Source organism: Hemicordylus capensis, chromosome 1 (genome assembly GCF_027244095.1).
Source record: "Hemicordylus capensis ecotype Gifberg chromosome 1, rHemCap1.1.pri, whole genome shotgun sequence".
Taxonomy (NCBI): Eukaryota; Metazoa; Chordata; class Lepidosauria; order Squamata; family Cordylidae; genus Hemicordylus; species Hemicordylus capensis.
The window spans coordinates 136,858,515-136,883,448 of NC_069657.1; the positions used below are offsets into that span (position 1 = coordinate 136,858,515).

General features: G+C 44.0%; 1 protein-coding gene across 1 annotated transcript in view; it reads right to left on the reverse strand.

Annotated features, from left to right (window-relative positions):
* Window positions 1-319: 319 nt before the first annotated feature.
* LOC128340811 (ras-related and estrogen-regulated growth inhibitor-like) overlaps window positions 320-24,934 on the reverse strand; it is a 40,701-nt gene continuing 16,086 nt past the window's right edge. Inside the window, exons 2-4 of the mRNA XM_053286532.1 lie at window positions 16,699-16,755; window positions 10,818-10,891; window positions 320-8,032 (exon numbers count right to left, since the gene is read on the reverse strand). Coding sequence (XP_053142507.1) covers window positions 7,547-8,032; window positions 10,818-10,891; window positions 16,699-16,755 — 617 coding nt within the window. The 3' untranslated portion in view covers window positions 320-7,546. The remainder of the gene's footprint in view (window positions 8,033-10,817; window positions 10,892-16,698; window positions 16,756-24,934) is intronic.

A 24,934-nucleotide genomic window follows, 5' to 3' on the forward strand; every position in this document is an offset into this window, starting at 1 on the left:
ATTGGTATTCAGGGAGGTGGCCTATGATTAAGTGAAACCGTAGGAATTGAAGCCGCGAATATCGAGGCCCACCTGTATTACTGCCTCGTACTTTTGAAGTATTATAAAGGGTTACAGATCAGGCTGGAATTTTGCCTGGGCAACAATGGTATCCACTGTGTCCAGTTTTCAGCTCCAAGTCCTAGTTCCCGATTCCTGACTCCTGGATTTCATTCAGTGGCTCCCTAAGATATAGCACTGCGAAATGCTGACCTTTAGAAGTCCTTTGGAGGATTGGGAATTTCATAGGTATCCACCTGTAGCTTCCTTTAAATGCAGATTTTGAAATTCAGCTGGACATTTATTTATTTATCTATCATATTTGTATATCACCTGATATGTATACATCATTTAAATATGTACATCATATGTCCAAAATTTAAAATAACATTTAAAAATCTGCACAGATCAAAATACACAAAACAATTAAAACAGTAGCATAAAACATAAACAAAAATGGTAGCATAAAACAATGATGAAAACAAATCATTAAAATTAATTCTAATTAAAAGCCTTTGAGAACAGGTGAGTCTTGAGGGTCTTCCTGAAAACAAACAGAGAAAGAGATGCTCTTATTTCAGCAGGGAGCATATTCCAAAGCCCTGGGGCAGCCACAGAGAGAAATCCTGGTCCTGGGTCGCCATCAGACGAGCCGGTGGCAATCATAATCAAACCTCTCCAGAAGATCATAACAGGTGGCAGGGTTCATGACAAAGGAGGTGCTCTCTTAAATACCCTGGACCCAAGCCGTTAAGGGCTTCATAGGTAATAACCAGCACTTTGTATTTCTCTCGGAAACATATCAAGAGCCACTGCAGTTCCTTAAAACCAGTGTTAAGTGGTCTCTTTGAGTTGTCCGAGAGACCAATGTGGCTGCCACATTCTGTACCAATTGTAGTTTCTGGATTACATACAAAGGCAGCCCCACATAGAGTGCATTACAGTAGTCAAGTCTAGAGGTTACCAGTATATGTACCACTGTTTTAAGGTATTTTACCTCCAGAAATGGACATAGCTGTCATATCAATGATAAAAGGTGCTCCTGGCCACTGCCTCAACCTGAGAAACCAGGGAGAGCTTGGGGTCCAGGAGCACTCCAAAGCTATTTTTCTGTTCTTCCAGGGGGAGTGTAACCCCATCCAGAACAGGCAGAACCATCTTTGACCTCCCACAGTCAGCACCTCCGTCTTATTTGGATTCAATCTCAGTTGTTATCCCTCATCCAGCCCATTACAACCTCCAAGCAGGCATTTAGAGAAGATATGCCATTTCCTGATGAGGTTGTCATGGAGAAATCAATCTGGGTGTCATCAGCATATTGATAACACCAAGCACCAAACCTCTTGATAATCTCTCCTAGCAGTTTCATGTAGATGTTAAAGTGCATTGGAGACAGTTTGGAGCCTTGTGGGACTCCACACTTTAGTTCTCGCTTTGCAGAACAGCAGTCTCCAAGTGACACCATCTGAAATCTACCAGAGAGGTAGGAACGTAACCACTGTAAAACTGTGCCACCCAATCCCACCTCCCTCAGGCTCTCCAGAAGTATACCATGGTCGATGGTATCAATAGCTGCCAAGAGATCAAAAAGGATCAGCAGAGTCACACTCCCTCTGTTGACAGCCAGTTGGAGACCATCCATCAGGGTGACCATGACAGTCTCAACCCCATAGCCTACATGGAAGCCACTTTGAAATAGGTCTAGATAGGTCTGCATCATCCAAAACTGCCTGGAGATGAGAGGCTACCACCTGCTCAATCACCTTGCCCAACCATGGGAGATTGGAAAACAGGTCTGTAATTAGCTAACTCTGAGGGATCCAATGCAGGTTTCTTCAAAAGTGGTCTAATAATAGCCTCTTTAAGACAAGGAGGCATCCTGCCCTCCCTCAGAGAAGCATTTATAATATTTACCAGACTGTCTCTGATGATATAATTACCAGATTTTCTAGCAGGTTACATCACATTACATTATAATCCATTGTTTATCCATATGTATTTGTGAATGCTGCCATAGATGTGATGCTTTCAGTGCTACTGTTGTGGAATTTTGTGACTATGAGATGTTTTAAATAAAGGGCTGAAAAAGGAAATAATTTGCTTACTTTTTATAACATCTTATGTGAATCAACATCTGAAGAAAAATTATTCCAGTCTATATTTCACTGCATGCACACTTCCCAGCAAGTGTTTGGTCTATGGCAGGTTCAACAGAATTCATTAAATTATGGTATCAGGAGGAATACTATGCTTTTCAGTCACTGTAATGTGTTTCTATAAAGCAATACAAGTACATAGATTTGCTCTTTAAGGGACTGTGTTTGCTGGCCCCTTGGATAAGAAAAGGTGATGAAGACACATATCAGTGAACAAGCCTTCAATAAAAATCCTCATGAATACACAAAATCTTGACAACTCCCTTTCCGCTAGAAAACGCTTGTGTGTCTGTATGTGTGTGAGAGAGAGAGACCCAACAGTCACATCTTTCTCCAATGGAAATGCAAATCAACAGTCACATCTTTCTCCCATGGAAATGCAAATAAGCTTGGAAAACTTGCCCCAGAATGGAAGGATCCTTAAATGAGACAATGGCCCACAATAGAGTATTTTACCACACAAGCAAATCACTTTAAAAGCCTATCTGAAAAACAGCTGTGACACACCCAGTAGAGCCAGGCTACTTGAAAGAAAACAACTCTGGCTGAGTTTTCCCTCCATTTTACAGAGCCCTGGATTTATGATTGTATCTTTTAAAGGGTTCCCTTTGAAGAGGTTTTAATTTCATTTATCTGTTCCCTAGAGATGTCTACACAGTGCAAAGCTGAATGGCGTTAATTTAAGAGGAGGGAAAAGGCCAAGCTTTTATCTAGGGCATTGTTATTGGGTAAAATAAGTTGAAAATGCCAGAAGATAAATCAAAGGAAAACGTTTAACAACCTTGGATGTCAGTAGTAATGAAAGGAAAGAATTTTGTCAAATGGGTTCACTGTGACAATGCCCCCTTTTGAAATTAAAAAAAACAACAGTAGAGGTTTGCTTCAAGGTAAGCTTGAATGTTACTGTCAGGCTGACAGCATGTTCAGACAGCTCAGATTCTGGGCTCTGCATGTGCTGTCTCAGCACTTCCAGTATTTACAACCCAGAGTCACCAGCCTCTGCCAGACCACATGGCTGAGAGCAGCCACTGCAGGCTGCTATCCATACAGCTGGCTTCCTGTCGTGACCACAGGGACATACATCCTGGGCAAAATTGTATCTGTCTTTTCCCAGGAGAGTTCCTCCCATTCTTGGTTGGGTGCTACAGCATCTCACCAGGAGCCCAGGAAGCTACTCTCTTCAACTTGCAAAGGGCAGTTTCCCAGATGCGTAGGAATCACATGTCAAAGATGACACATGGAAATGTCACTCTTGGGAAGTAAGAGGACCAGTCAGTTCCTCTGGCTTATTCAAGCATGTGAGGGCCAGTGACAAATGCAGTAACATTCGGAGAGTGTTCATTCGGAAATGCAGTAACATTCGAACATTCACATTTGGAGGAGGAGAGCTGGTCTTGTGGTAGCAAGCATGACTTGTCCCCATAGCTAAGCAGGGTCTGCCCTGGTTGCATCTGAATGGGAGACTTGATGTGTGAGCACTGCAAGATCTTCCCCTCAGGGGATGAAGCCGCTCTGGGAAGAGCAGAAGGTTTCAAGTTCCCTCCCTGGCAGCATCTCCAAGATAGGGCTGAGAGAGATTCCTGCCTGCAACCCTGGAGAAGCCACTGCCAGTCTGTGAAGACAATACTGAGCTAGATAGACCAATGGTCTGACTCAGTATATGGCAGTCTCCTATGTTCATATGTTCCTATTCCGTAGAAGTAACTTTCAAGAAACAAGGTTCCAACACTACCAAGCTCTGGTTCGAAGACATGACAGCAGCGGTTCTGTAGCATACCCTGCTCATCTATGGACTTGGTGGCACCGGAGCTTTCTGGGCTCCTATCTTGGCACTTCAGTGTGGCTGTGGCAAGAAGTATCTGGAAAGGCCAATACAACCAAGCGAGCATTGCTCCTAGCAGAAATGCGGCTTTTGGCCTTGGAAGTCTGCAAGACAGATGGGCAGGAGACCTGAGTGGACCACAGGCAGATACCACAGAATTTACCAGTCCACTGAGGACAGGATAAGTGGCCCCTGCTGCCATGCCCTAGGGAGTATCCCTTGATAGTCAGTACTCTCTCAGCTCTGGACTATTTTAGCACATTCTAATTCCCCTCAATTGTCAAAGACACAATTCTTGTCCATTCCTGAAATGTTCTTTGGAAAGAAGTTATATTCCACACTTTTGTCAGGGTACAATCTCTCCATTGCTGTGAATAAAACAGTAATTAAAATTACATGACAATTAACTAATCAGTCAATCCACATTAACTGATCTTAGGAACATTTTCTCACATCCCAGTTGTTTTCTAGCCCTGGGGTAGGAGGATTACTGGGCAACAGCTACATAGTCAAATGTTGGTATCACATAGCATGGGAAAATCTAGACAGAAGCTGAAAGACTGCTGGAACTGTAGATCCCTCCATTTTGGGCTAGAACTGGATGCCACGGAAGCCATATGTTGACGGCATGCTTCATTTTCTCCATCCCCTCCCCATAAAACAAAACAGGATGTGCTGTCATCACACTCTTGAGTTTCCATGCTTCTGCAGGCAGCAACCAGTGAGCTTGAGCATGGGCAGGGAAACTTGGGATATGGTAGTATTACATAATGCATTTTGTTTTATCAGATGTTACCAGAGGAAAAGGTTACAAGGCTGCTGCCCTGGTGGCAGTCACACATCTCCAGGACCATCTGGTCCAGGCCTTCACATATTTGTGTTTCTCTCTCTCTCTCTCTCTTTTAGTAAAAAATAAATAAATCCCATCATACCTTTGTGTCTCCCAGGGTGTAAAATCTGTACTCTTAACTGTCCTTTTTTGTGTAAATAGATTCTGCTTCCTATACAATATGCTTATTTCCCCTGCATGCGTACAGCTTTTATGCAACAACAGAAGATAATAGACTTGTACAGCACAAAATGTAATTTTGAAGCCACACAGCTTCAGAGCAAGAAAAGTGAACAAACACATCTAACTCCGATTTGAAAATGGACTAAGCTTCAAAAAGAAGCTGCCTTTTTAGACATGAAGGCAGTTCCTTTTACTACCATTGGGGGGTGGGGGACACACACAAAACATGGTCCTTGTGTTTTGATCAAGTGCCAGAGAAAACACAAATGGCTCTGATTGTTCCCGATAGAAATAAGGAGCATCCTTCCATGTACAAGATCTGCATGTTAAGAGACACAAGGAGTGTATTTGTGTTGCCCACACAGAAGTCATGCATACCACGCTGCGAAGCAAGTGGGTGGCAAGCAGAAGGCTGGCGCGCAATGTTGAGAGATGGTGCAAAAGTCTTGGTGGACTGGACTGAGCTGGTGAGTCAGGCATCACTCCTCCCAGGTTAGCAAGCATTGAGGAGCCCTTGAAAAGTAAATTAGCACAATGGATGCGATGAAATATGTAGTTTGGGAGGGGTAATAGGTCAGTGGCAGACATATGCCTTGCATGCAGGTGGTCTCCAGTTCATTCCACGGCTTCTCCAGTTAGCTAAAGGACAGTAAATCAGCAAGATGGATACAACATTTGAAGAGGAGGAAATTGTGACACCATAGCAGGGGACTGACTTGATGCCTTTTTGGTCACTTTAGCTCTACTATTCTGTGGACTTCCCCATTCTCTGAATTATTTGCCCCCCACCCCATGAAGTCTTGTGTCATTATAAACCTGTGAATTTGGTGCAGCCAAGCCATGCCTCCCCAACACCTAAGGTGGTGTGATGAGCCACTGCCCCATCTCCTGCCCATTTCCCATACCTACTATCCATGTGAAATGCAAAGTATACCATGCACTATATTCCTCCCACCTCCTCCTGCTGATCGCTCTCAACCCCTCCACTGATCTCACTTGCCTCCCCTGCCACCAATCCTCCTCCCCCTCAATTCCCCTCCACTTCTCTTTTGGTGGGGTACATGGTTGTCATCATCCTTGCCCTAATCTTTCCTCCATCCCAGTCACCTCACACCCTGCCTTTTGAAAAGACACAGGCAAGTCCGAGAGCAGGAAGTGTCTTGAGTGACTTTCTGCCACTCCAATGTCCGCATCCTCTGCCTTTTCGAAAGGAAGGGCAGGACAGAGGGAGAAGCAGGAAGATGACAAGGGGGGTGGGGGGTGGCGCACATGCGACACAGCCACTGGGACAGGTTTGGAGGATTAGTGGGCCAAGAAAGGTGGCCAGAAGTGGCAGGTATAGTAGAGGCAGCCAATCTGCCACCTGAGGTGGCTGCCCCACCTTGCCTCATTAGCAGGCCAGCCATGAAATGGTACTCCCCATCATCCAGACCTTTAATCAAGAAAATATCCAGTGTTCCAAACGGGCTGGATGGCCATGTGTCAGGGATGCTGTGATGGTTTCTTTCTCTAAGCAGAGGGTTGGACTAGAAGACCTCCAAGGTCCCTGCCAACGCTAAACATCTGTGGTTGTATGTCCTTTAGTTTAGCTGGACAAGTAAGATATTATTGCATCAGTTGCTAGTGAGCCAGTTAGCTTGATCCAGAATGGAGGGGGTTAGATGCATAAAGTTCTAGTAGTTGTGAATACTGTACTGATGGAGGGGAGGGATCAGCAACCTACTAGCCAGAGTCAGAAAGATGAGAGGAAGTCTTAATAAACCTTTCTTCACAACTATATGTAGAATAAGAGATGCGGATACTCAACAAGGCCTGAGCTGTTGTTGAGCTCAACACTCATGTTCTGACCTGCAAGGACATCTAATTTTTCTTCATTCCTTGGCCTCATCAAGTGGTTCAATATTTGGGCCCAGTGGAAGTATAGTGCAAAGAGGCCACCTAAGCAAATGTAATTTCCCAGTTGCCCACCAGCCACAATTTATAAGGCCAATCATACAAGGAGAAAATTGCATGCACCCGGTATATTTATGGAATTTGCGGCCACAAGATGTGGAGATGGTTTACCAGCTCACATGCCTTTAAAAGGGGATTAGACACATTTGTGGAGGACAGGTCCATCAGTAGCTACTAACTGTGATGGCAAAATGGGCAATATGCTACAGAATTCAAATTGCTGGGAGGGCAAACAGTGCAGGGGGGCCTTCTTCCCTCATGCCCTGCTTGTGGGCTTCCTGAAACCATCTAGCTGACCACTGTGGGAAACAGGAACCTGGACTAGCTGGACATGTGATCTGATCCAGCAGATTCTCATATAGCGATTGCACTGCTAGCCCCTTGCTCTTAATCAGCCCAGGATCTCCCTCTGACTTCCTGTGTTAGAGGTGGGTAGGGGAAAAAACCCTTTCCTAACTATGTACAGGCCTCTGGACTTGCAGTGTTCCCAGCTCTGCAGCCCTTGCTAGCTTCATCTGGTCCCTCCATGCATCATTCAGCACTGCACATTGCCTGTGCCAAAGTTCACTCTGGGATGTAGTCTCTGAAAGAATTGAAGCTCAGGCTCCTGCCACTTGTGGCCGGAGTCGAGTTGGCATGCATCTTTGGGATCTTTTCTATTAATTTAGACACCGTTCGCCTCTTGAAGGACCCTGGGGAAAAATGTCCTTGCTTCATCAGCTCATTGTACAAGGTGTTGAAAATGGTAACAGTCTCCTCATAGTTGTCCCTGGTAGAGATCTCATAGAAAGGATGCTTCAGGGCCTTGGAGAGGTTCTCCCCATCCTCAGAGGACACCATCCGGTCAAACTGCAGGTCTTTCTTGTTTCCAACAATCACCACTGGTGGCTGTTCACTCCCACTGCTCCGCTTTGGGCTGGAATGGATGTGGTTGATAAGGAAACAGAGTCGCATGACTTCATCAAAGCTACATCTGTCAGTAACAGAGTACACCACCACAAAACCATCTCCCCACTTGATCTTCTCTTCAATTTGTAGAGAGTCTTCCTCCTAGGATAAAAGGACAAATCAGTGTAATCAAGGCAGCTTCTTCTGCCGACAGCTCAGTATATCTCACTAGTGAGGGCGGCCAAGGATCTAGAACATTAACATGAAGAGATATAAGGAGAGAGGGAGAGGGAGAGAGAGAATCTCAAACTAGAGCAGAGGTCCCCAAGGTTGGGAATCTCTGAACTAGAGATTTGGTCCAACTGCAAAGAGGTCGGAGGCGAAAGGATGTGCTCACAGTGTTGGATGGCCAAATATCTTGTCTCAGTGGGCAGAAGAGGAACCTTTGATCTCCCCCCCCATCCACCACTGCTCCCCCTGTAACCCCCATTTCAACTGCTGCTTTTCCTTCAGTACTGGTTCTGTTCATGTGCTTGCCTCATCATGGAAGAAAGCAGCTAGGAGAATGGTGATGAAGGGAATCGTGGTGGGTGGGGGAATGGTTAAGTCCTCCCTTTCTACTCAGCACTTCCCCATTGCAAATAATGCTTTCCCTGCTACTCCCTGGTTCCCAGATTTGATCTGCTGCTGAACATCCTGCTTGGCCCTCAGAGGGACTGAAATTATAGGCTCATTCTGTGGTGAAACACAACAACTGCTTAACTGTTCACTGCAGCTTAGATATTTAGACTGAAATTCCAGAGGGGGAGTTGTGTTCATCTGTTATAGCAAAAGTAACAAAGAGTTTTGGTGGTGGTGGTATCTTGAAGACCAACAGATTGCTCATGGCATAAGCTTTCATTGACTAGAGCCTACTCTCATAGTTCTCGCCCACAAATGTTTAGGCTACAATAACTCTGTTAGTGTTTGAGGTGGCTCAATATTCTTTGCTATATTTAATTCAACTGATAGTATTTACAAAGCCGGAAGGTAGGTCAGAAACTGAGTGCAATACAGCCAATTTATTACAACTTCCATAGCTTTTATGGCCCAACACACTTTTACTTTGAAACTGAAATTATTGGTACTTCCTTTGGAAGAGGTGGCCAATCTGACAGGCAGCTCTCCATCAATGGTGGGTACCTGGCACAACTTAAAAGGCAGCCCTGATAGTGTAGCAACAGGGCTGTTGCAGAATGCCTTAAAACCACTTCTGGGTAGCACTGCAGCGCTCCTTCCACTGGAAACAATTGACAGGAGTGTTTTGCTGCTGCCCAGAAGTGGTCTAAATCATTTCTATCAACACAGCATCACGGTTGCCTTTTAAGTCGCACAGCAGCCCCCACTATCGATGGAGAGCTGCCAGTCATATTGGCAACTGTGTTTGGAACAGAGGTACAAGTTCCTCTGATTTTTAGTTCATTAGTCTGCAAAATGTTACATGTGATTTTTAGTATTTGTTACATTTTTATCCTGCCTTTCCTTCAAGCAGCTTAGGACTGTGAGCATGGTCCTCCCTTTTATCATCATAATAGCCCTGTTAGGTGGGTTAGGTTGACAGAGAGACTAAAGTCACCTGATGAGTTTCATGGCTGAACAGGGATATGAACCCAGGCCTCTCTTGTCACAGACCACCACTACATTGGCTGTCACCATAGGACTCTCTCTGCACCACTCTCCAAACTCTGAGAGAACAGTATTCTTTTCTATGCCAAGAATGCTTTCAGTTATTCATCAGTGTTTTGGCAATCAGTTACTAGTTCATGATAATACTACTTGACATTTATATAGAACTTTCCAAGGGTTCTGTGTGCTCCACAGACACTATCACATGGTCCGAATCACTGAAATAAATTAGACAAGTTAATCATGACTAACTTAAGTTCCTATTGATTTCAGTGAGACTAACTTTGTGCTTTCCTGTAGCATCAAGACAAACTTTCATCTCAGTCCTTGGCATCTGTCCTCTGAATCTTTCCACCCCTAACTCCTGCAATGACATGTTGAGGCTCTACACACAATCCTTGTGTAGAGCCGGGAAGGGTTCTGCAGGGAGAGCGGGCTTAGCCCACTCTCCCCACAAACGAGCAGCTGAATCGGCCGCCCACACGACTACTGGCTCTGTCATGGAGCTGGTAGGGACTGCAGGGATCGGGGGCCACCTGGCCCCTGGAAGTCCCAGGATGCCCCGCGTGAGTGCTGGGGAGACCCCCGACACTGGGAGGCTCATTTTAGCCTCCCAGCGGGGGTCTCCTCATGAGTCACTGTGGTGCAGTGCTGCTCCATGGCAACTCACGATCGGGAAAATGGGATTAGCAGAGCACTCTCTCCGCTAACTCCGTTTAAGAGGATGGCCTCTTTGGCAGGCTAGTCACCAGAGAACCACCAAGCTTGCCTGCAAGCCCACTGGTTCTCATGATGAGAGAAAACCAGGCTAGGCTCCTTTAGCCCAGTTTTTTCCCATTGTGAGAATAGTCTCCTTGTCTTTCTGTAACATAAAGATGAAGCTTTTCACTTTTAAATTGCAGCCTAGTCTCACATCCCCAGAATGCATGTATGCAACCAAGCAAGCACATACACACACACACACACACACACACACACACACACACACACACACGCAATTCCTATTTCTTTTCCGCTTGGTCTCAATTTCTCACTCCACTTCAGTTCCACAGTCCCGACATATTTGCCAACCCTGTAAGTTTATACCTGTCAAGCCTTAGATCAGCAGCACAAAAAAGAAAGAGAAAATAGAAACCAGCAGCACAAAAAGAAAATCCATAATGTGGTTTCTGCGTGTTGAACACACACAGGACCATGAGCAATCACCAACGAAGAATAAGAGGTTACTCTGCCTTTTGGCACAACTGTTTATGTCATTCCATCTGCTAAACCATAACTGTACCTGTCCTGCTGTGTCAAGGATTTCAAAATGCACCATCTCGCCATCGATGACAGCTGTGTGCCTGTAAATCATCTCTGTGGAAAAGAAACAGGGATGAAAGCTCCTTTGATATCTGCACAAAGCAAATTTCAGTCTTAACTTGAAATAATTTTTAAAACTCAATTAACAGCATGTGAAATGAGATTGGCTGCCATCCAGTCTAGCATTGGGCTTGCACAAACATATTGCACTAGTGCAAGGCTTTTGCACTAGCTAGTTGTGCTAAGCTGGGAATTTGGCATTCCAGACAAGAGTTGCAGTAGCACGTCAGCATGTGCTTGCACAACAAGAAACAGAAGTAGACATCCACACCATGTTCCGCTGCACAAGCAGGAAGCTTACACAAACTGACCAAGAATGCAAGGAATTATTGAGCTATGGGCATCCACACAGCTATGCAACCTTCATGTGTGTGCGTTTGCAACCTTGATCACTGCACTATCAAAGCATTAGTCCAGATGTTAGCCACTGGACCGGGTCTCATGATCCGTGAGACCCGGTTTGGGGCAGTGAGCGGGAAGAGTGGGCTAAGTCCCCTCTCCTCGCTCACGAGTGGGGAGGGAGCCCTGGGCAGCTGGATCGGCCACCCACACTATTGCCGGCTCTGAGACGGAGCCGGTGGGGGCTGGGGAGCTCGGGGGCCATGCAGCCCCCAGAAGCCCAAGTATGCCCTGCGCAAGCATGCAGGGCATACTGGGGAGACCCCCGGAGCTGGGAGGTGGCTTTTCGCCTCCCCTCTGGGGTCTACTCATGAGTAGGAGCAGCGCAAAGGCGTGCCGCAGCTACTCACAACAATTAAAACCAGGTTTGTGGAGGACTTGCTCCGCAAACCTGGTTTTAAAGCAGGGGTTCTTGAGTGGGTTACCTGCTCTAGAACCACCGAGCTTGGCTGCGAGCCCAGTGGTTCTTACAATCGGCAAAAATCGGGCTAGGCTCTCCTAGCCTGATTTTTGCTGATTGTCTGAATAGCCCCACTGTCTTCTTTATTCCTCTGTATTCCTGGGTCCACCTGCAAATATCATATGCAGCCTATTATGGGAACCTTCCTGCACATCATCTCACTTCAAAGTCTTCTGAGAATGAAGGTGCTGGAGGCTGGGTATGGAAACACAGGTGGTTTAGTAGGGTGACAGAAAGAGGATACACTGGAACAATCCTGGAATGTAGAAGGAAAGGAGGACAAGATGCATGGGGTCCAGAAGGTGAACCCAGGATGGAGAAAGCAAATGGCACAGGCAGGTGGTGGTGTGGTGGTGTGGGTGCTTGCTGACTCATGGGTCCTCATCCCACATCCTCAGCCACGACAAACAACTGGCCGCCCAGTGCATCAGCTGTGACTGCAGCCACAAATACTGCCCCATTCTGACTGCTTCAATAGCTTCCTTTTAGCAGTGACAGTTGAAAGTCTGAGAGGAGCAATCCTGGGAGTCAGTGGAGGTAAAGAGATGGTTGCCAGTGAATTAAAATGAAAGCACGTCAATTGCTCTGTGAAGTGAGGTCCTGTCTGGACTCAGGCCAAGAAAGGCAGAAAACCCACCTACTGAACAAAAGATGCCCTGAAGGGCAGCTCTGCACAGCGCACAGTGACATCTTTCCTCCCAAACACTCTGTTCTCGTTTCTGACTCCCACACGTCCTCCGACTTTGAAATGACTGGGTTCCAACAAGTCTTGTTAACTCATCATGGCCCCAAGGGCATTCTTCTGTTTCTCAAGATCTAGGTGCTGATATAATGGAGCTTGTCTATATGCATGGCGGATTAAAGGAGAGGAACTACCAAATACAGGCCAATCACATTGTCTACCTTTGGCAACATTCTCCTCGCCATCCGGCCCATCTGTCAAAAGAAACTGTGAACTCAGGTTCTCCGAGCCCCCTCCCCGCCCTTCTCTTAAGCCCACGGAGAAATTGTATCACTCTGTTTTATTCATCGTTCATTCTGTGACCAAGAATAAAAAGCATAGAGTTGTTTTTCAAAAGTGCAAAACAGGGAAATGCTTTGAAAAGGAGGGCCTCTTCAGTAACAAACCAGGATGCCTCCAGCCCACAGCCCTTTGCTCTGCTATCTTCCTCTAAGACTAGACAGACCTAGCAGCATAATCTCAAGATAATCTATTTCAAAGGTGGGGGGAGGGTTTCTGCTGCTACTGCTGTTCTGGAGCACATTTTGTCTTATCACTGTTTTAGTCCCTCATTACGCTTACTAGAATTGAAGTGTAAAGATTTCTATGCAAATGTGCAATGAGAGAATGCAAATTCTGTAACCAGAATGAATGGTGTATATTGCCACCAGTTAGCTTGCTTTTCTGAAATTATTCTACTTGCAGAATATGGGCTTGGGCAGAATTTCGAATACATTGGCAAGGGCTGGAGAGGAAGGATGCATCAGGAGGACAATGTAACAAATCAAATGCATACAAAATGTATTCAGAAAAAGCAACAAAATACTCTCTCTGTGTGTGTAAATATAATATATATATAATATGAATATAGATCACACTGCCAGATAAAAAGCTGCAATTGGATGTAAAACAACTAAAAACATTAGAAATATAGAACAAATTGCTATCTTGTGTACATATTTAACACACGATATTGCAAATCACCAGAGTATCAAAAGAACTTCACATGCATCCAACAGGTAATTCTTATAGCCAAATATGTATGGACCAATAGTCTTCTTCAATGGCTAAGAGAGACAAGATGATAATCACACTTCCCAGAATACAACTGAGAATAAGACTTGCATGTACAGGAGAACCCTGTTATTTGTGGGGGTTCCATTTGGGGGGGGGCTGCAGATAGTGAATCCACGAATAACGGGGCATTAGGTCTATGGGAATCAGGGGGTTAGGTTCCAAGACTGCCCAAAATGGCTGAAAATCATGGTTTTTGCCCCTGTCCCCCCCCCCCAACCACCTCCAAAAGTGCTCTACCACGCTGCAGAGTGGTCCAGGGCATCCAGGGGGCCAAAAAGCAGCTAAAAATAGTTTTCCCCCCCATGTTTTTCAACTAAATAAGACTTAAAATGGTTCCCAAACACAAAATGGCAGCTGGAAATGACCTCCAAGGTCATTTCCGGCCATCCCGGCCCACAGATTTAACCCTCCTCCCATGTTTCCACATATACCAAGGTCGGGTGCTAATTACCCGGCTGCGGATATGCGAAACCACGAGAGCTGGTCCACGATTAACAAGGTCCTCCTGTATTCTCACATGTCCTATCTGAGGAAAAATAGATTTTAAATTCACTTTCATAGTGATTATAGCTAAATCACCCTATTTTCTCAGTTAGAACACCATGTCTGAGTGTGGTATTGTGCTTAGAGTGTTGGACTAAGACCTTATCATATTTACATATTTACATTATTTTATTGTTTGTTCTGCATAAATTTTGTATATATTTGACAGAATTCCTGATGTGCTGAAGGGAAAAAGGAGTTGTGGATAGAATTTGGTTTGTTACCTTGATCTTTTGTTTGGTTTGCTTATTGTTTATGGGATTGGGGCAGGTTTCCCCTTCAATAGCCAGAGATTAGGGGAGAGAGGGAGACCCCTGTTAAAAAGGTATAAAGAGCATTTGACAGACATGCAACATAATAAAAACCGATTTAAACCCTGGGCAAAGCATATGGAAGAAAAACACGAAGGAAGTACAAACAAAGATGTTTATTTTGGCTATTGAAGGGAATACAGTAAAGCATAAGATAAAAGAGGCCATGTATACTGAACAGCTGCAACCAACTATTAATGTTGCAGAAGAAAGATGGAATGAAATGTATTGGTCTATAAAAGGGTTAAAATTTGTTCTGTAGAGTCATCTCCTCCTTCCTGTTCTTGGATTGGTTATTTAGCTTCAGTTGCTGTGTTTAGTTTTAAGAGTCTTCTGTTGTTTGAGATAGAGCATTGACAATGATGTTTTAACACTGAAACACATCTGCTCGAGTTTGTAAGATATTTGTTTTATCTACACATTAAAAGAGGTCTTAAATCTTGTCTGGAGTAGGGTTGCATATATCATCACCATTTTATCGTATTATAAATTCAAATTTGAGTTTTTAAATGGAAAAAAAAAACAAGACCTTCGAGTGAATCCATTCAGACAGCCCACAAAGAAGAAAGTAAGAGTGGAAGGGAGAAAACTCCCCTCCATTTTTGCTTTTGTTTTACTGGAAGGTAAAGGCTGGAGATGCCCCAAAGTGATCACACCCCACTTAAGGCTTAAAACAAGCAAGTCTAACTTTTCCAAATTCCACATTGTGGAAATAATGACTATCAGACATGCAAATGGCACTTCCATGGCACTCCCTGGCTGTAACATAAATTGGTTCCAACACTGACATATAAATTTTCACAGTTTATTTTTACAGAAGGATAAACTGGCTAACCCTTAAGAACTGTCATCACCCCACTGGGCAAATTCTGTGCTCTCTAGGTAATCAGGACTGCCTTACTGGTTTCTGTCCTGAAATGTGGACCATGGAATCTGTATCTACTGAAACTTAAGTAAGCTTATTCATCCCATGCAAAAGTAAATGTCTCTTTAGCTGGAGCAGGGGTCTCCAATTGTAGCTCTTCTGCAGATGCTGGCCTACAACTCCCATCATCCATTGCTACTGGCCATTGTGACTAGGGATGATGGGAGTTATAGTCTACAGCTGGAAGGCCACAGTTTGAGACCCCTGGTAGAGTGATTAAATATGAGGTCATGTACATTTTTGCTTTTGTTTCTATGCCTTTAAGGATGATATCTTGTTCTTGATCAACAGGAAACTGTGAGAATAAGTGAGGATCAAGATCCATGAACAGGGTTGCCCACAGCATTTTAAAAAGATCAAAGCAGCAATGAGGGGACTCAAATCCGATTGGTGCTGTGGCAGTGTGACCATTTCCCTATATGTTGTTTTCCTGATTGAAATAATCCCTCCCCCAGCTATTGTTCGAGCCATGGGAGGAAAGGATATAGCCACAACTGAAAATCCATTCGTATACAACTGGCTGAAAGATCCCTTTGCTGTTGAAAACCATTTTTTAAAAAGTAGTCTTACTGGGGGCTGCAGGACACCATGCTAACTTGGTAGTTACGGCACCATACCTCTTCTTCAAGGGTTGTTTCACAAATCAATATTACCAACCTCCTGCCCTCTCCAGAGTAGACTTTCTTGCCTTGTTGAAAAGGCAATCCTTCAGGGGCACAGACAGATCTATGTGCCTCCTCTGTAGAGCTCTCAGGAGAAAAACAACTCTTGCTTTTGTGCTGGGCAGAAGACCTCTCCAGTCATAAGAGAGAAGGAAAACAAAAATGGGGGAAAGTAGGACACAATGGATATTGAGCCTAATGTTCCATAATCTATTCCCAAATGAAGTGTGGGGGGAGGATAGAATCCCTTGCAGATAAACGTCCAAGCCCTAGGCTAAATGAAAATGTTTACATAACCTACATTTAAAAAATGATCAGAGCACAGCAGGCAATGTAGGCATTCTGGGATATAGTAAAGGGGCAGTATTTTCAGAGGTCACATTAAGCTTATTAGCAAATAATAAAAATGCATCCCATCTGAATTCTGCTAGACTGAGGCACTCAAAATGATTTCTGAAATGTGTCTATTTAGGAAATGAGGCAAGATAACAAGTGAGTTGTGAGCAAATAGTGAAGGTTTATTTGCAGAATTCCAATGAAACTCAAGCATTATGCCATCACTTTATCATCATCCAGTCACATCTTAGCCATGGTTTTCATGAACTAGAGGATCTTTTTTTAAAAACATATGTAAGTATACTAGTTAGATATCTACCAACATCCTGAAGTGCCACAACATAAGTAAGCAAGATGCCAGACTTACCGAGAGTAGGATCATAATCCCCAATAAATCGCCTGGTAATGAATCTCACTGTCAAAGCTTCATTGGAAAAAGAACAGCATTGTGATTAGCAGAGGAAAACAGCAACATGCATTTAAAACAGCCAAACAGTTACCAAATGATGGGTGAGGGTGGCTGGGCTTATAGGCAAAAGGGTGGTCAGTGACTGGGTCTATAAGCAAATTATTAGACTAGAAGGTTTTAGAGACAACCAAAAGGACAAAAGAGGGCTCACTCCCAGGTCATGGACTGGACTTAACAGATGGGTCTTGAATCTAGTGACCAGGCCCACTTTGCCCTGTTTGCTATTATTAAATTATTATTATTAATATTAAGTATTTATATAACTTCATCTGTGTAGATGTCCATAATTAGTCTGTAACTCCTCCTAGAGAAAACAAAGTTTGATAGGATGTGAAATGACTGTTTATGAGCTGAGACAGAAAGCACATTTTGCAAACATGAAATGTTTCTCCCCTTAGCCATTTTTGTACCCCTTTGAGAAAAAATGTGAAAGTATTTGCAAGGGGGCAGTTTTGGGAGGGGAGAGAGAACAGGCTGGTTCACACAATCCTAATTTAATGGTAGGAGACGTGTGCTACCCAAGTTCAGGAGCTGTGCACACACACCCTTTCCATCAGAGGACTCCATTCTACCCAGCTCTTTACAAAAGTAGCATGAAAAGCGCTCCCACTCAGCTGCTGCTTAGCAGATGATCACCACTTCCCGCTCCTGCCTTGCTTTTTACTCACAATCAGAAAACAGGAGCATGCAAAGCTCTCAAACTTAGGTACGACTGTCTCCTACCATAACTAGAATTGTAAGGACAGCCCTACAGTATTACTGTTGTCAAGGCACCTGAGTAGACACTCCACCATCCCACTCCATCCATAAAAAGATAAAAAAGGATAAAAAGACTCTCACAATAAAATACAGATTACAACAAATAAAAAGGATAAAATCACAATAATTTTAAACTTAAACAATGTTAAAAACTATCAAAACAGTATCTAATTAAAAGCCTGGGTGAACTAATACGTCTTGACTGACTTTTAAAAAGTTGTCAGAGATGGGGAGGCTCTTATTTTGGCAGGGAGAGCATTCTAGAGCCTCGGGGAAGCAATAGAGCAGGCCCTAAGTAGCCACCAGACAAGCCAGTGGCAACTGCAGATGAACCTCCCCTGATTAACTCAATGGGCAGTGGGGTTCGTAGCAAAGATGACATTCTCTTAAATACCCAGGGCCTAAGCTGTTTAAGGCTTTATAGGTTATAACCAGCACCTTGCATTTTGCCCGGAAATGTATCAGCAGGCAGTGTCACTCTCTCAGTACTGGAGTGATATGGTCTCTCCAAGATGACCCAGAGAGCAACCTGGACGCCACATTCTGGACCAACTGCAGTTTCTGGACTACATCATACAAAGGCAGTCCCACATAGAGCTCATTGCAGTAATCAAGTCTGGAGGTGACCAGCAAATTTACCACCATTCTGAGTTTGTTTATCTCAAGAAATGGACACAGCTGGCGTATCTGCTGAAGCTCCTCCACAACAATCCTCCATAAAAACGAGATTGGGACAGAAATCTTACTGCACGGCCCAGCAGACAATGAGACAGTCAATGCAGCATTGCAAGGCAGGGAATATTGGCCTGGTTGCCTAGCAATGGAGATTTGCTCCCTCTCTCCCTCATTCAGAGTGTTGGCAATGGGAGGGCCTTATTACTGAATAGATTTAATATTCCACCCTTTAAGCACAATCCCTCACAATGCCTTTGTTTGTGAAGTCATCCTGTAACTCCCCACATGAAAACTGAGTAGCACTAACACGTTTTTGGACAAAAGTATTAGCACTAATACTTTTTTGGACAAGATCTGAAGCCAGATCTTGGCTCCACTATAATCCCAATAATCATGCAGAGGGTAATGTTATCTCAGACAATGAACATTTGAATAGGTTTTCTAGAAAGGACAGTGGTTCCTGTAAGCGAAGGAATTGGCTCCTACCAAAAACCAACCAGCAAGGGCAATCATGGACTTCGTCCCTGATCTGTAGAAAGCAAAGCAGGGAAACTGGAAGTTAGCAGGTAGAATGTGAGTTGGGGGGTAGAGATGGGCAGAGTGGGACCTATGTGGGTCCTACATTTTCTCTCAGAGGCCCAGAATACTATGAGTCTGCTCAGCAAAAGCAGAATGACTTGCTTCGTGAATTGCGGGTAAAGTCAAATGTGGAATGTGATAGGCTGAAGAGGAGGTGTGACTGTGTATGCTAGCAGAGAAGACGTGGAGGTCGACAGGGCAACACAGGGTAATCCCATATCCTTCAATGTGGTCATGGCCTGCAGTACATGTACAACTCTAACTTTCCTTCTAGAAGTGGAACCCAAGATAATTTCTGCCATGAGATTTCCCAACATGTGCAAGAATCAGACAAACATCTTACAAAGGCCTTCTCTGTTACACAAGCATCACCTACATGCATCTGATGATTCTGGCATTTTCAACTACTTTACATTAAGCTTCTTGAATGCATTTTCAAAAGGAAAAGATGGGAGTGGAACCTCAGAAGCTGGTGGCACATCATCAGGGTGGGGAAGGAGGATGTCACAGCCTGCAATGCAAATACGGCAAACCTCCCACAATGAGGGTGGAAAGAATATTTTGAAGGACAAGAATGAGCAAGACAGAGCTGTCCAAGCGGGAAACTGAAATGTGCACAGCCTGTAGCCTTTTTCTTCCCCATTCTGTGAATCAGCTAGGTGCCTTTTGACAGCAAACATGCCACACACTCCACACACAAGGTATTTATGCCTGAGAATTTGTACCCATTGCTCTAAGAAGAGCAAGAAGAGATATTTTGGATATGTCAGGCCCAGTGGGATTATGCTAGGCCCAGTGGGAGCTTGCCTTGTTTCCTGGCAAACCACAGAAGAGCAGGTCACGTAAATTGCTGTTCTTCTCATTGGGATAGCTAGGCAGCCACAGGGAACAAGAATGAAACCATTTGGCCAAGTGATCTATTGTTCTACCACTTTTGTGTTTGTTTAAATAAAAGATGTAAGGGGAGAACACCTAGGGAGGTAAAAGGAGACCTTTGTTCTGGGATATGTTACCTGCATCTAAGGTTGGTTCATATATTTCTGAGTTTCATGTTATGTTGGTTTTAACCTTTGGACTAAGAAGTTCCTTAAAATGGCATGGCAGTCCATTCTTCTCTCTTTTACCATGGAAAAGTACTGGCTCATGTTACAGCTTCTTGAACATTCACTCTGAGCAAAAGTGGCTTGAAAGTCCAAGGTAGGGCCAGAAAAGGCTGGCTGACATCCTTCCTAACAAAGCACTGGTGTCACTAACAAAGTTGCACTACCACAAGATCATTCAGTTGAACTTTAAAAAATGGGGAACTGCAGAACTGCATTATTGTGCTCTAGTGCAAACAGCGGCAGATCAATCTTTTTGCCACTTATAGGCAGCAAAAGATGTCCCACCGCAGGGACAAACGTAAGGGGCTTTGTGGGGAGGGCAAACTAATTCTTTTTTTAAAAAAAAACCTTTTAAAATGCCTCTGTGTAGTGGCAGAGGTTCCACCCACCTCCTAAACCATCACAGGAGCAGAGGTGAGGTCAAGCATTGAAGGACGAGACAAAAGAGGTCTACACTCAAGCCTGGCTTACCTGCAAATGAAGTAGAGCGGACGATTTCGGGCCTCTGTGCACATGCACACATGCACAGAGGCCTGAAATCACCTGTTCTGCCTCATTTGCGAGTAAGCCAAGCTTGAGTGAAGACCTCTTTCGCCGCCATCTGCCATCCCGGCAGAGACGGCAGCAAAAGAGGTCCACATTCAAGCTTAGCTTACTCACAAATGAGGCAAAGTGGGTGATTTTGGGCCCCTGCACACACGCACAAAGGCCCCAAATTGCCTGCTCTGCCTCATTTGCGAGTAAGCCGGGTTTGAGTGAAGACCTCTTTCATCCCGTCCTCCAGTGCCCAACCTCACCTCCGCTCCTGTGATGGTTTAGGAGGCAGGTGGAGCCTCCGCTGCTACACAGTGGCATTTTTAAAGGTTTTAAAAAACAGAATTAAGTTGTTCTCCAAGATGCTGCTCCCCAAGTTTTGCTGTCATAGGCGGCTACCTATACTGCCTCTGCAGTAATCCGCCACTGAGTGCAACTGATCCCTGTAAAATAGATGAGAGATGTTGCAAGTTGTGCAACTGTTGCACAATCATGGTTGCAATGGCGCAACACTAGTCTGGAATGCAAGCTCCAGACTTAATGCAAGTAAGTTAGTGCAATATCTTTCCACAAGCACCTTGTTAGTCAGGATGTCAGCCACTGTTCAAAGAGGTATAACCTTTATTATTTATTTATTGTTAAATTTGTATACCGCCTTTCATTAAAAAAATCCCAAGGCGGTTCACATAGAAAAATTAAAACAAGACTATAAAAATTACACAATTAAAATATTAAGCTAAAATATAAAAACATAGATTGGACTAAAAAATATTTAAAATACAAGCATAAGATAACCATACAAAATACAAAGAAGCAGCAGTAAAGACAATCATATAAAAGCCTAGGTAAAAAGCCAAGATTTCACACGTTTTCTAAAAACTGTGATGGAGACGGAGGAGTGAATAACCACTGGGATAGCATTCTAGAGCCTGGGGGCAGCAACCTTTGGGAGTCAGATGAAAAAAACACAAGTGAACTGGGAACAGAAGAAGAGCTTATTAAAGGCCCATAAGAAGCCAAAGATATCAATGCAAGAAGTGCCATGCACAGGCAACTACAAATCCACTTGCCGGCTCATCAGCAGCGAGTGCTCCAGCCCTCTGAAGGACATCCAACCAATCTCTTCCCCAGCGGTCTCATTTTTATTGCCATTTTTGAGAAAGTAAGAAACAGCAGGAATCTTTTCCAAGCAGGAGGAGAGGGATTCTACTGTTTCTTACCATATCCATATGCAGTGCAAATGACAGAAAACCCGCTTTTCTCCTAAACCCTCTGCCTGTGTATCAGAAAAGGATCTGAGGGAAGAGAGGGGATTGATGAAGACCCTTGCCTATGGTCAGGAATCCTGGATGCCTATTCACTAGCTTGTGGATCTGAGAAGCTGTTTTCACCAATACTTTGTATTTGTGGTATGGTTTGGAGAGTGACTCCTCTGGATGAATAAATACAAACACAATTTGCAGGAATGCATCACTCACATATTTCCCCCCCAAACAATCCTGTGAGCTGGGCTGTCACTCTTTTTAGTATGGAAAGAGTAGGCAAAAATGTGTGCCAAAAAACCCCCACAGATCCATGAAACATGGTAGAGTGAAGGTAGGGAATATAGAAAGCACAAGCTAAGATTCAGCATGTATGCATTACTGGAAGAGTACAGACAGGATATGGTATTACTACATGACAGTAAAAGGAAAAGTACTTGAGATGAAATTGGGCCTTATGATATGTAGTGGGAGGGCAAGTTTGAGAAAGACTTTTTCAAGATCTAATGCATGTCTGTAGGGATGGTAGGAGGCCTGGATGCCTGGCCTAGGCTGTGCAGGCAGAATGGTGTTGAACAGAGGAACCATTCTGACTGTTAGAACTCAAAACTAGCCCAGAATCTGGAGCAAGAGGAGCACATTTGGAAAGCAGCCTTGCATGGCCCAGCCACAAACCAGGACACATTATGATACTCATTTATGGTTCCTTAAGCTAATGCAGGGATTCTCAAACTTGGGTCCTCAGGTGTTATTGGACTTCAACTCCCATAATCCCCAGCCTCAGTGGCCTTTGGTTGGGGATTATGGGAGTTGAAGTCCAATAACACCTGAGGACCCAAGTTTGAGAATCACTGAGCTAATGCATATATTCGACTTAAATTTTAGTCTTTTCAATATTGATTTTTATCCGGTGATGGTTTAAGTTGGTGCTGAATACATTGTTCCTACAGCATTCATTTAAGGGAGACTGGTGAAGGACCCATCATATGGAAAGGTTAGGGACTAAAAAGTCTGAATAGAGGACTATACAGGTGTAAATAACTTCATTTGATTCTCCTTCCTAGTTAATTCCTAGCATTCAGGTGGCAATTATCTTTTTTGTGCAATGTGTGCCTCTAATTCTCATTTGACAGCATGCACAGAGATATCCTTCTTGAATCCTGACAGGGGGCATCTTGCAATGCTGAGTATTGTGTTTGTAGTTGTCACCCAGAGGAAGAACAGCTATCCAAAATGGCTTTGAGGCGATATATTTCTAGTATGACACAGGGCTGGTTCAGACAATACAAATACGTCAAATATTTATATACCACTTTTCAACAAAAGTTCCCAAAGTGGTTTAGAAAGAAAGAAAGAAAGAAAGAAAAAAAGAAAGAAAGAAAGAAAGAAAGAAAGAAAGAAAGAAAGAAAGAAAGAAAGAAAGAAAGGATTCTTGTCTCCAAAGGGCTCACAATCTAAAAAAGAAACATAAGAGACACCAACAACAGCCACCGGAGGGATGCTGTGCTGGGGATGGATAGGGTCAGTTGCTCTCTCCCTGCTAAATAAAGAGAATCATGACTTTTAAAAGGTGCCTCTTTGCTCAGTTAGCCCAACTTATGTGGTTAAGAGGTGAGCATGCTGTGAATGCACACATCTTCTCCCCAGCACACCCCTCCTTAACTGAATGAGGAGACAGTTTGCTCAAACTGCCCATCTACACACGCCACACGCGGCCCCCCCCCCCATGTAGTGGCCAATATGACAGGCAGCCTGATGTTGACATTAGGGACCGGACCGGCCACGGCTGCTGATCAACTTGAAAGGCAACTTCGATGGAGTAAACATTAAGTCACCCTGCGGAATGACTTAAAATTGCTTCCAGGCAGTTGCACAGCACTACGTCCACTGGAAATAACTGTCATGTTGGCCAGTATTTGGAGTGTGTGTAGAAGAGAGATTTGGACAAACTGCACCCCTACTCGATTAAGGAACAGAGCACTCGAGGGGGGGGGAGTGCACCCTCTCACCTCTTATTCACATCAATCAAAGTACAGTTCTAATTGGACTGAAGTACATAAAAATATACATGTAAATAAAAGCAAATTATATGTACAAAAGAAATAAGCTTTGGGCTCATCAGAAGAACAGTTTCTGTGTTCTCTTCTACAAAAGTAGTGAACTATGTAGTCATTTTGAAAATGGACATAGCAATTTTCACATAATCTGCCTTCTGTGGACAGGGGTAATAGTCCTTTTATACACAGTATAACTTGTTCCTCTTGAGTTTAGGAGGAGGGGGGGGGGAAAGTACACACACCATATAGCTCAAACTATCACTTACAGCTAGAGAGGATTGGATTATTAAAACTTTGGTCACCATTCAAAGTACATATACAGAGAACACAGTACAAGACAACAGCCAGCCAGAGGCAGGAGGTCCAGACAGAGATAATAATATACAAGCTTTGGCGGTTAAAGGATTATGTGGGTTTGGTTGAGACTGACAGGGTCAGAAAAACAAATGGGTGGGCTCCTTTTAGTGAAAGAAGGATGTGGTTAAGGTCTAGACTAAGTACAAACTCTGTGTGTCCCCATCATTTAGTGAGTAACTTTAGAAAGAAGGTTCCCATAATGAAAGAGCTATGGGAATTGTGCTGGATTGGTTATTGGCCCAAGAACAATATATTCTGAAAACTCCAGTGAGAAAATGCAAATGAGCCCCAAAAGCATTTTAAAGGCTAGGTACTACCTTGCCTGACTTGGCTTCAGGTTTTCTCTACAGATACCCAAGATAGAAATACCATTGATTTTTTTTTATTCCAAATGCATATCAAGACAAAGCAGTGGGGGCTAGGATACCATCACTGTACAATACCACTGATTATCTGTAGTCAGTGGTACTGAATCAGCCTATATTCTCTCTCTCTTAAAAATAGCACAGTTGGCCATAACAGACTTGGGGCACATCAGGATGTGTCCTTCCTTCTTTCCAGATACCACAGAGCAGCAGCAACAATGTGGGAGCAGAGCAAGTCTGTGACAAGATCGCCAGCCACAAGTTAACACAAAAAAGCAAAATACCAGCCCATTCTTTCCTGTGCCTTGCGAAACCTCTCACATTCTACTTTTTTATAATGAAATAATGAACCACCATGGAGGAAGAACAATGGCATCATGGCTGACAAAGTAAATGTAATGCAAAGGTAAAGGCAGTATGGAGTTTTCAGTTCAGCCAGGGAC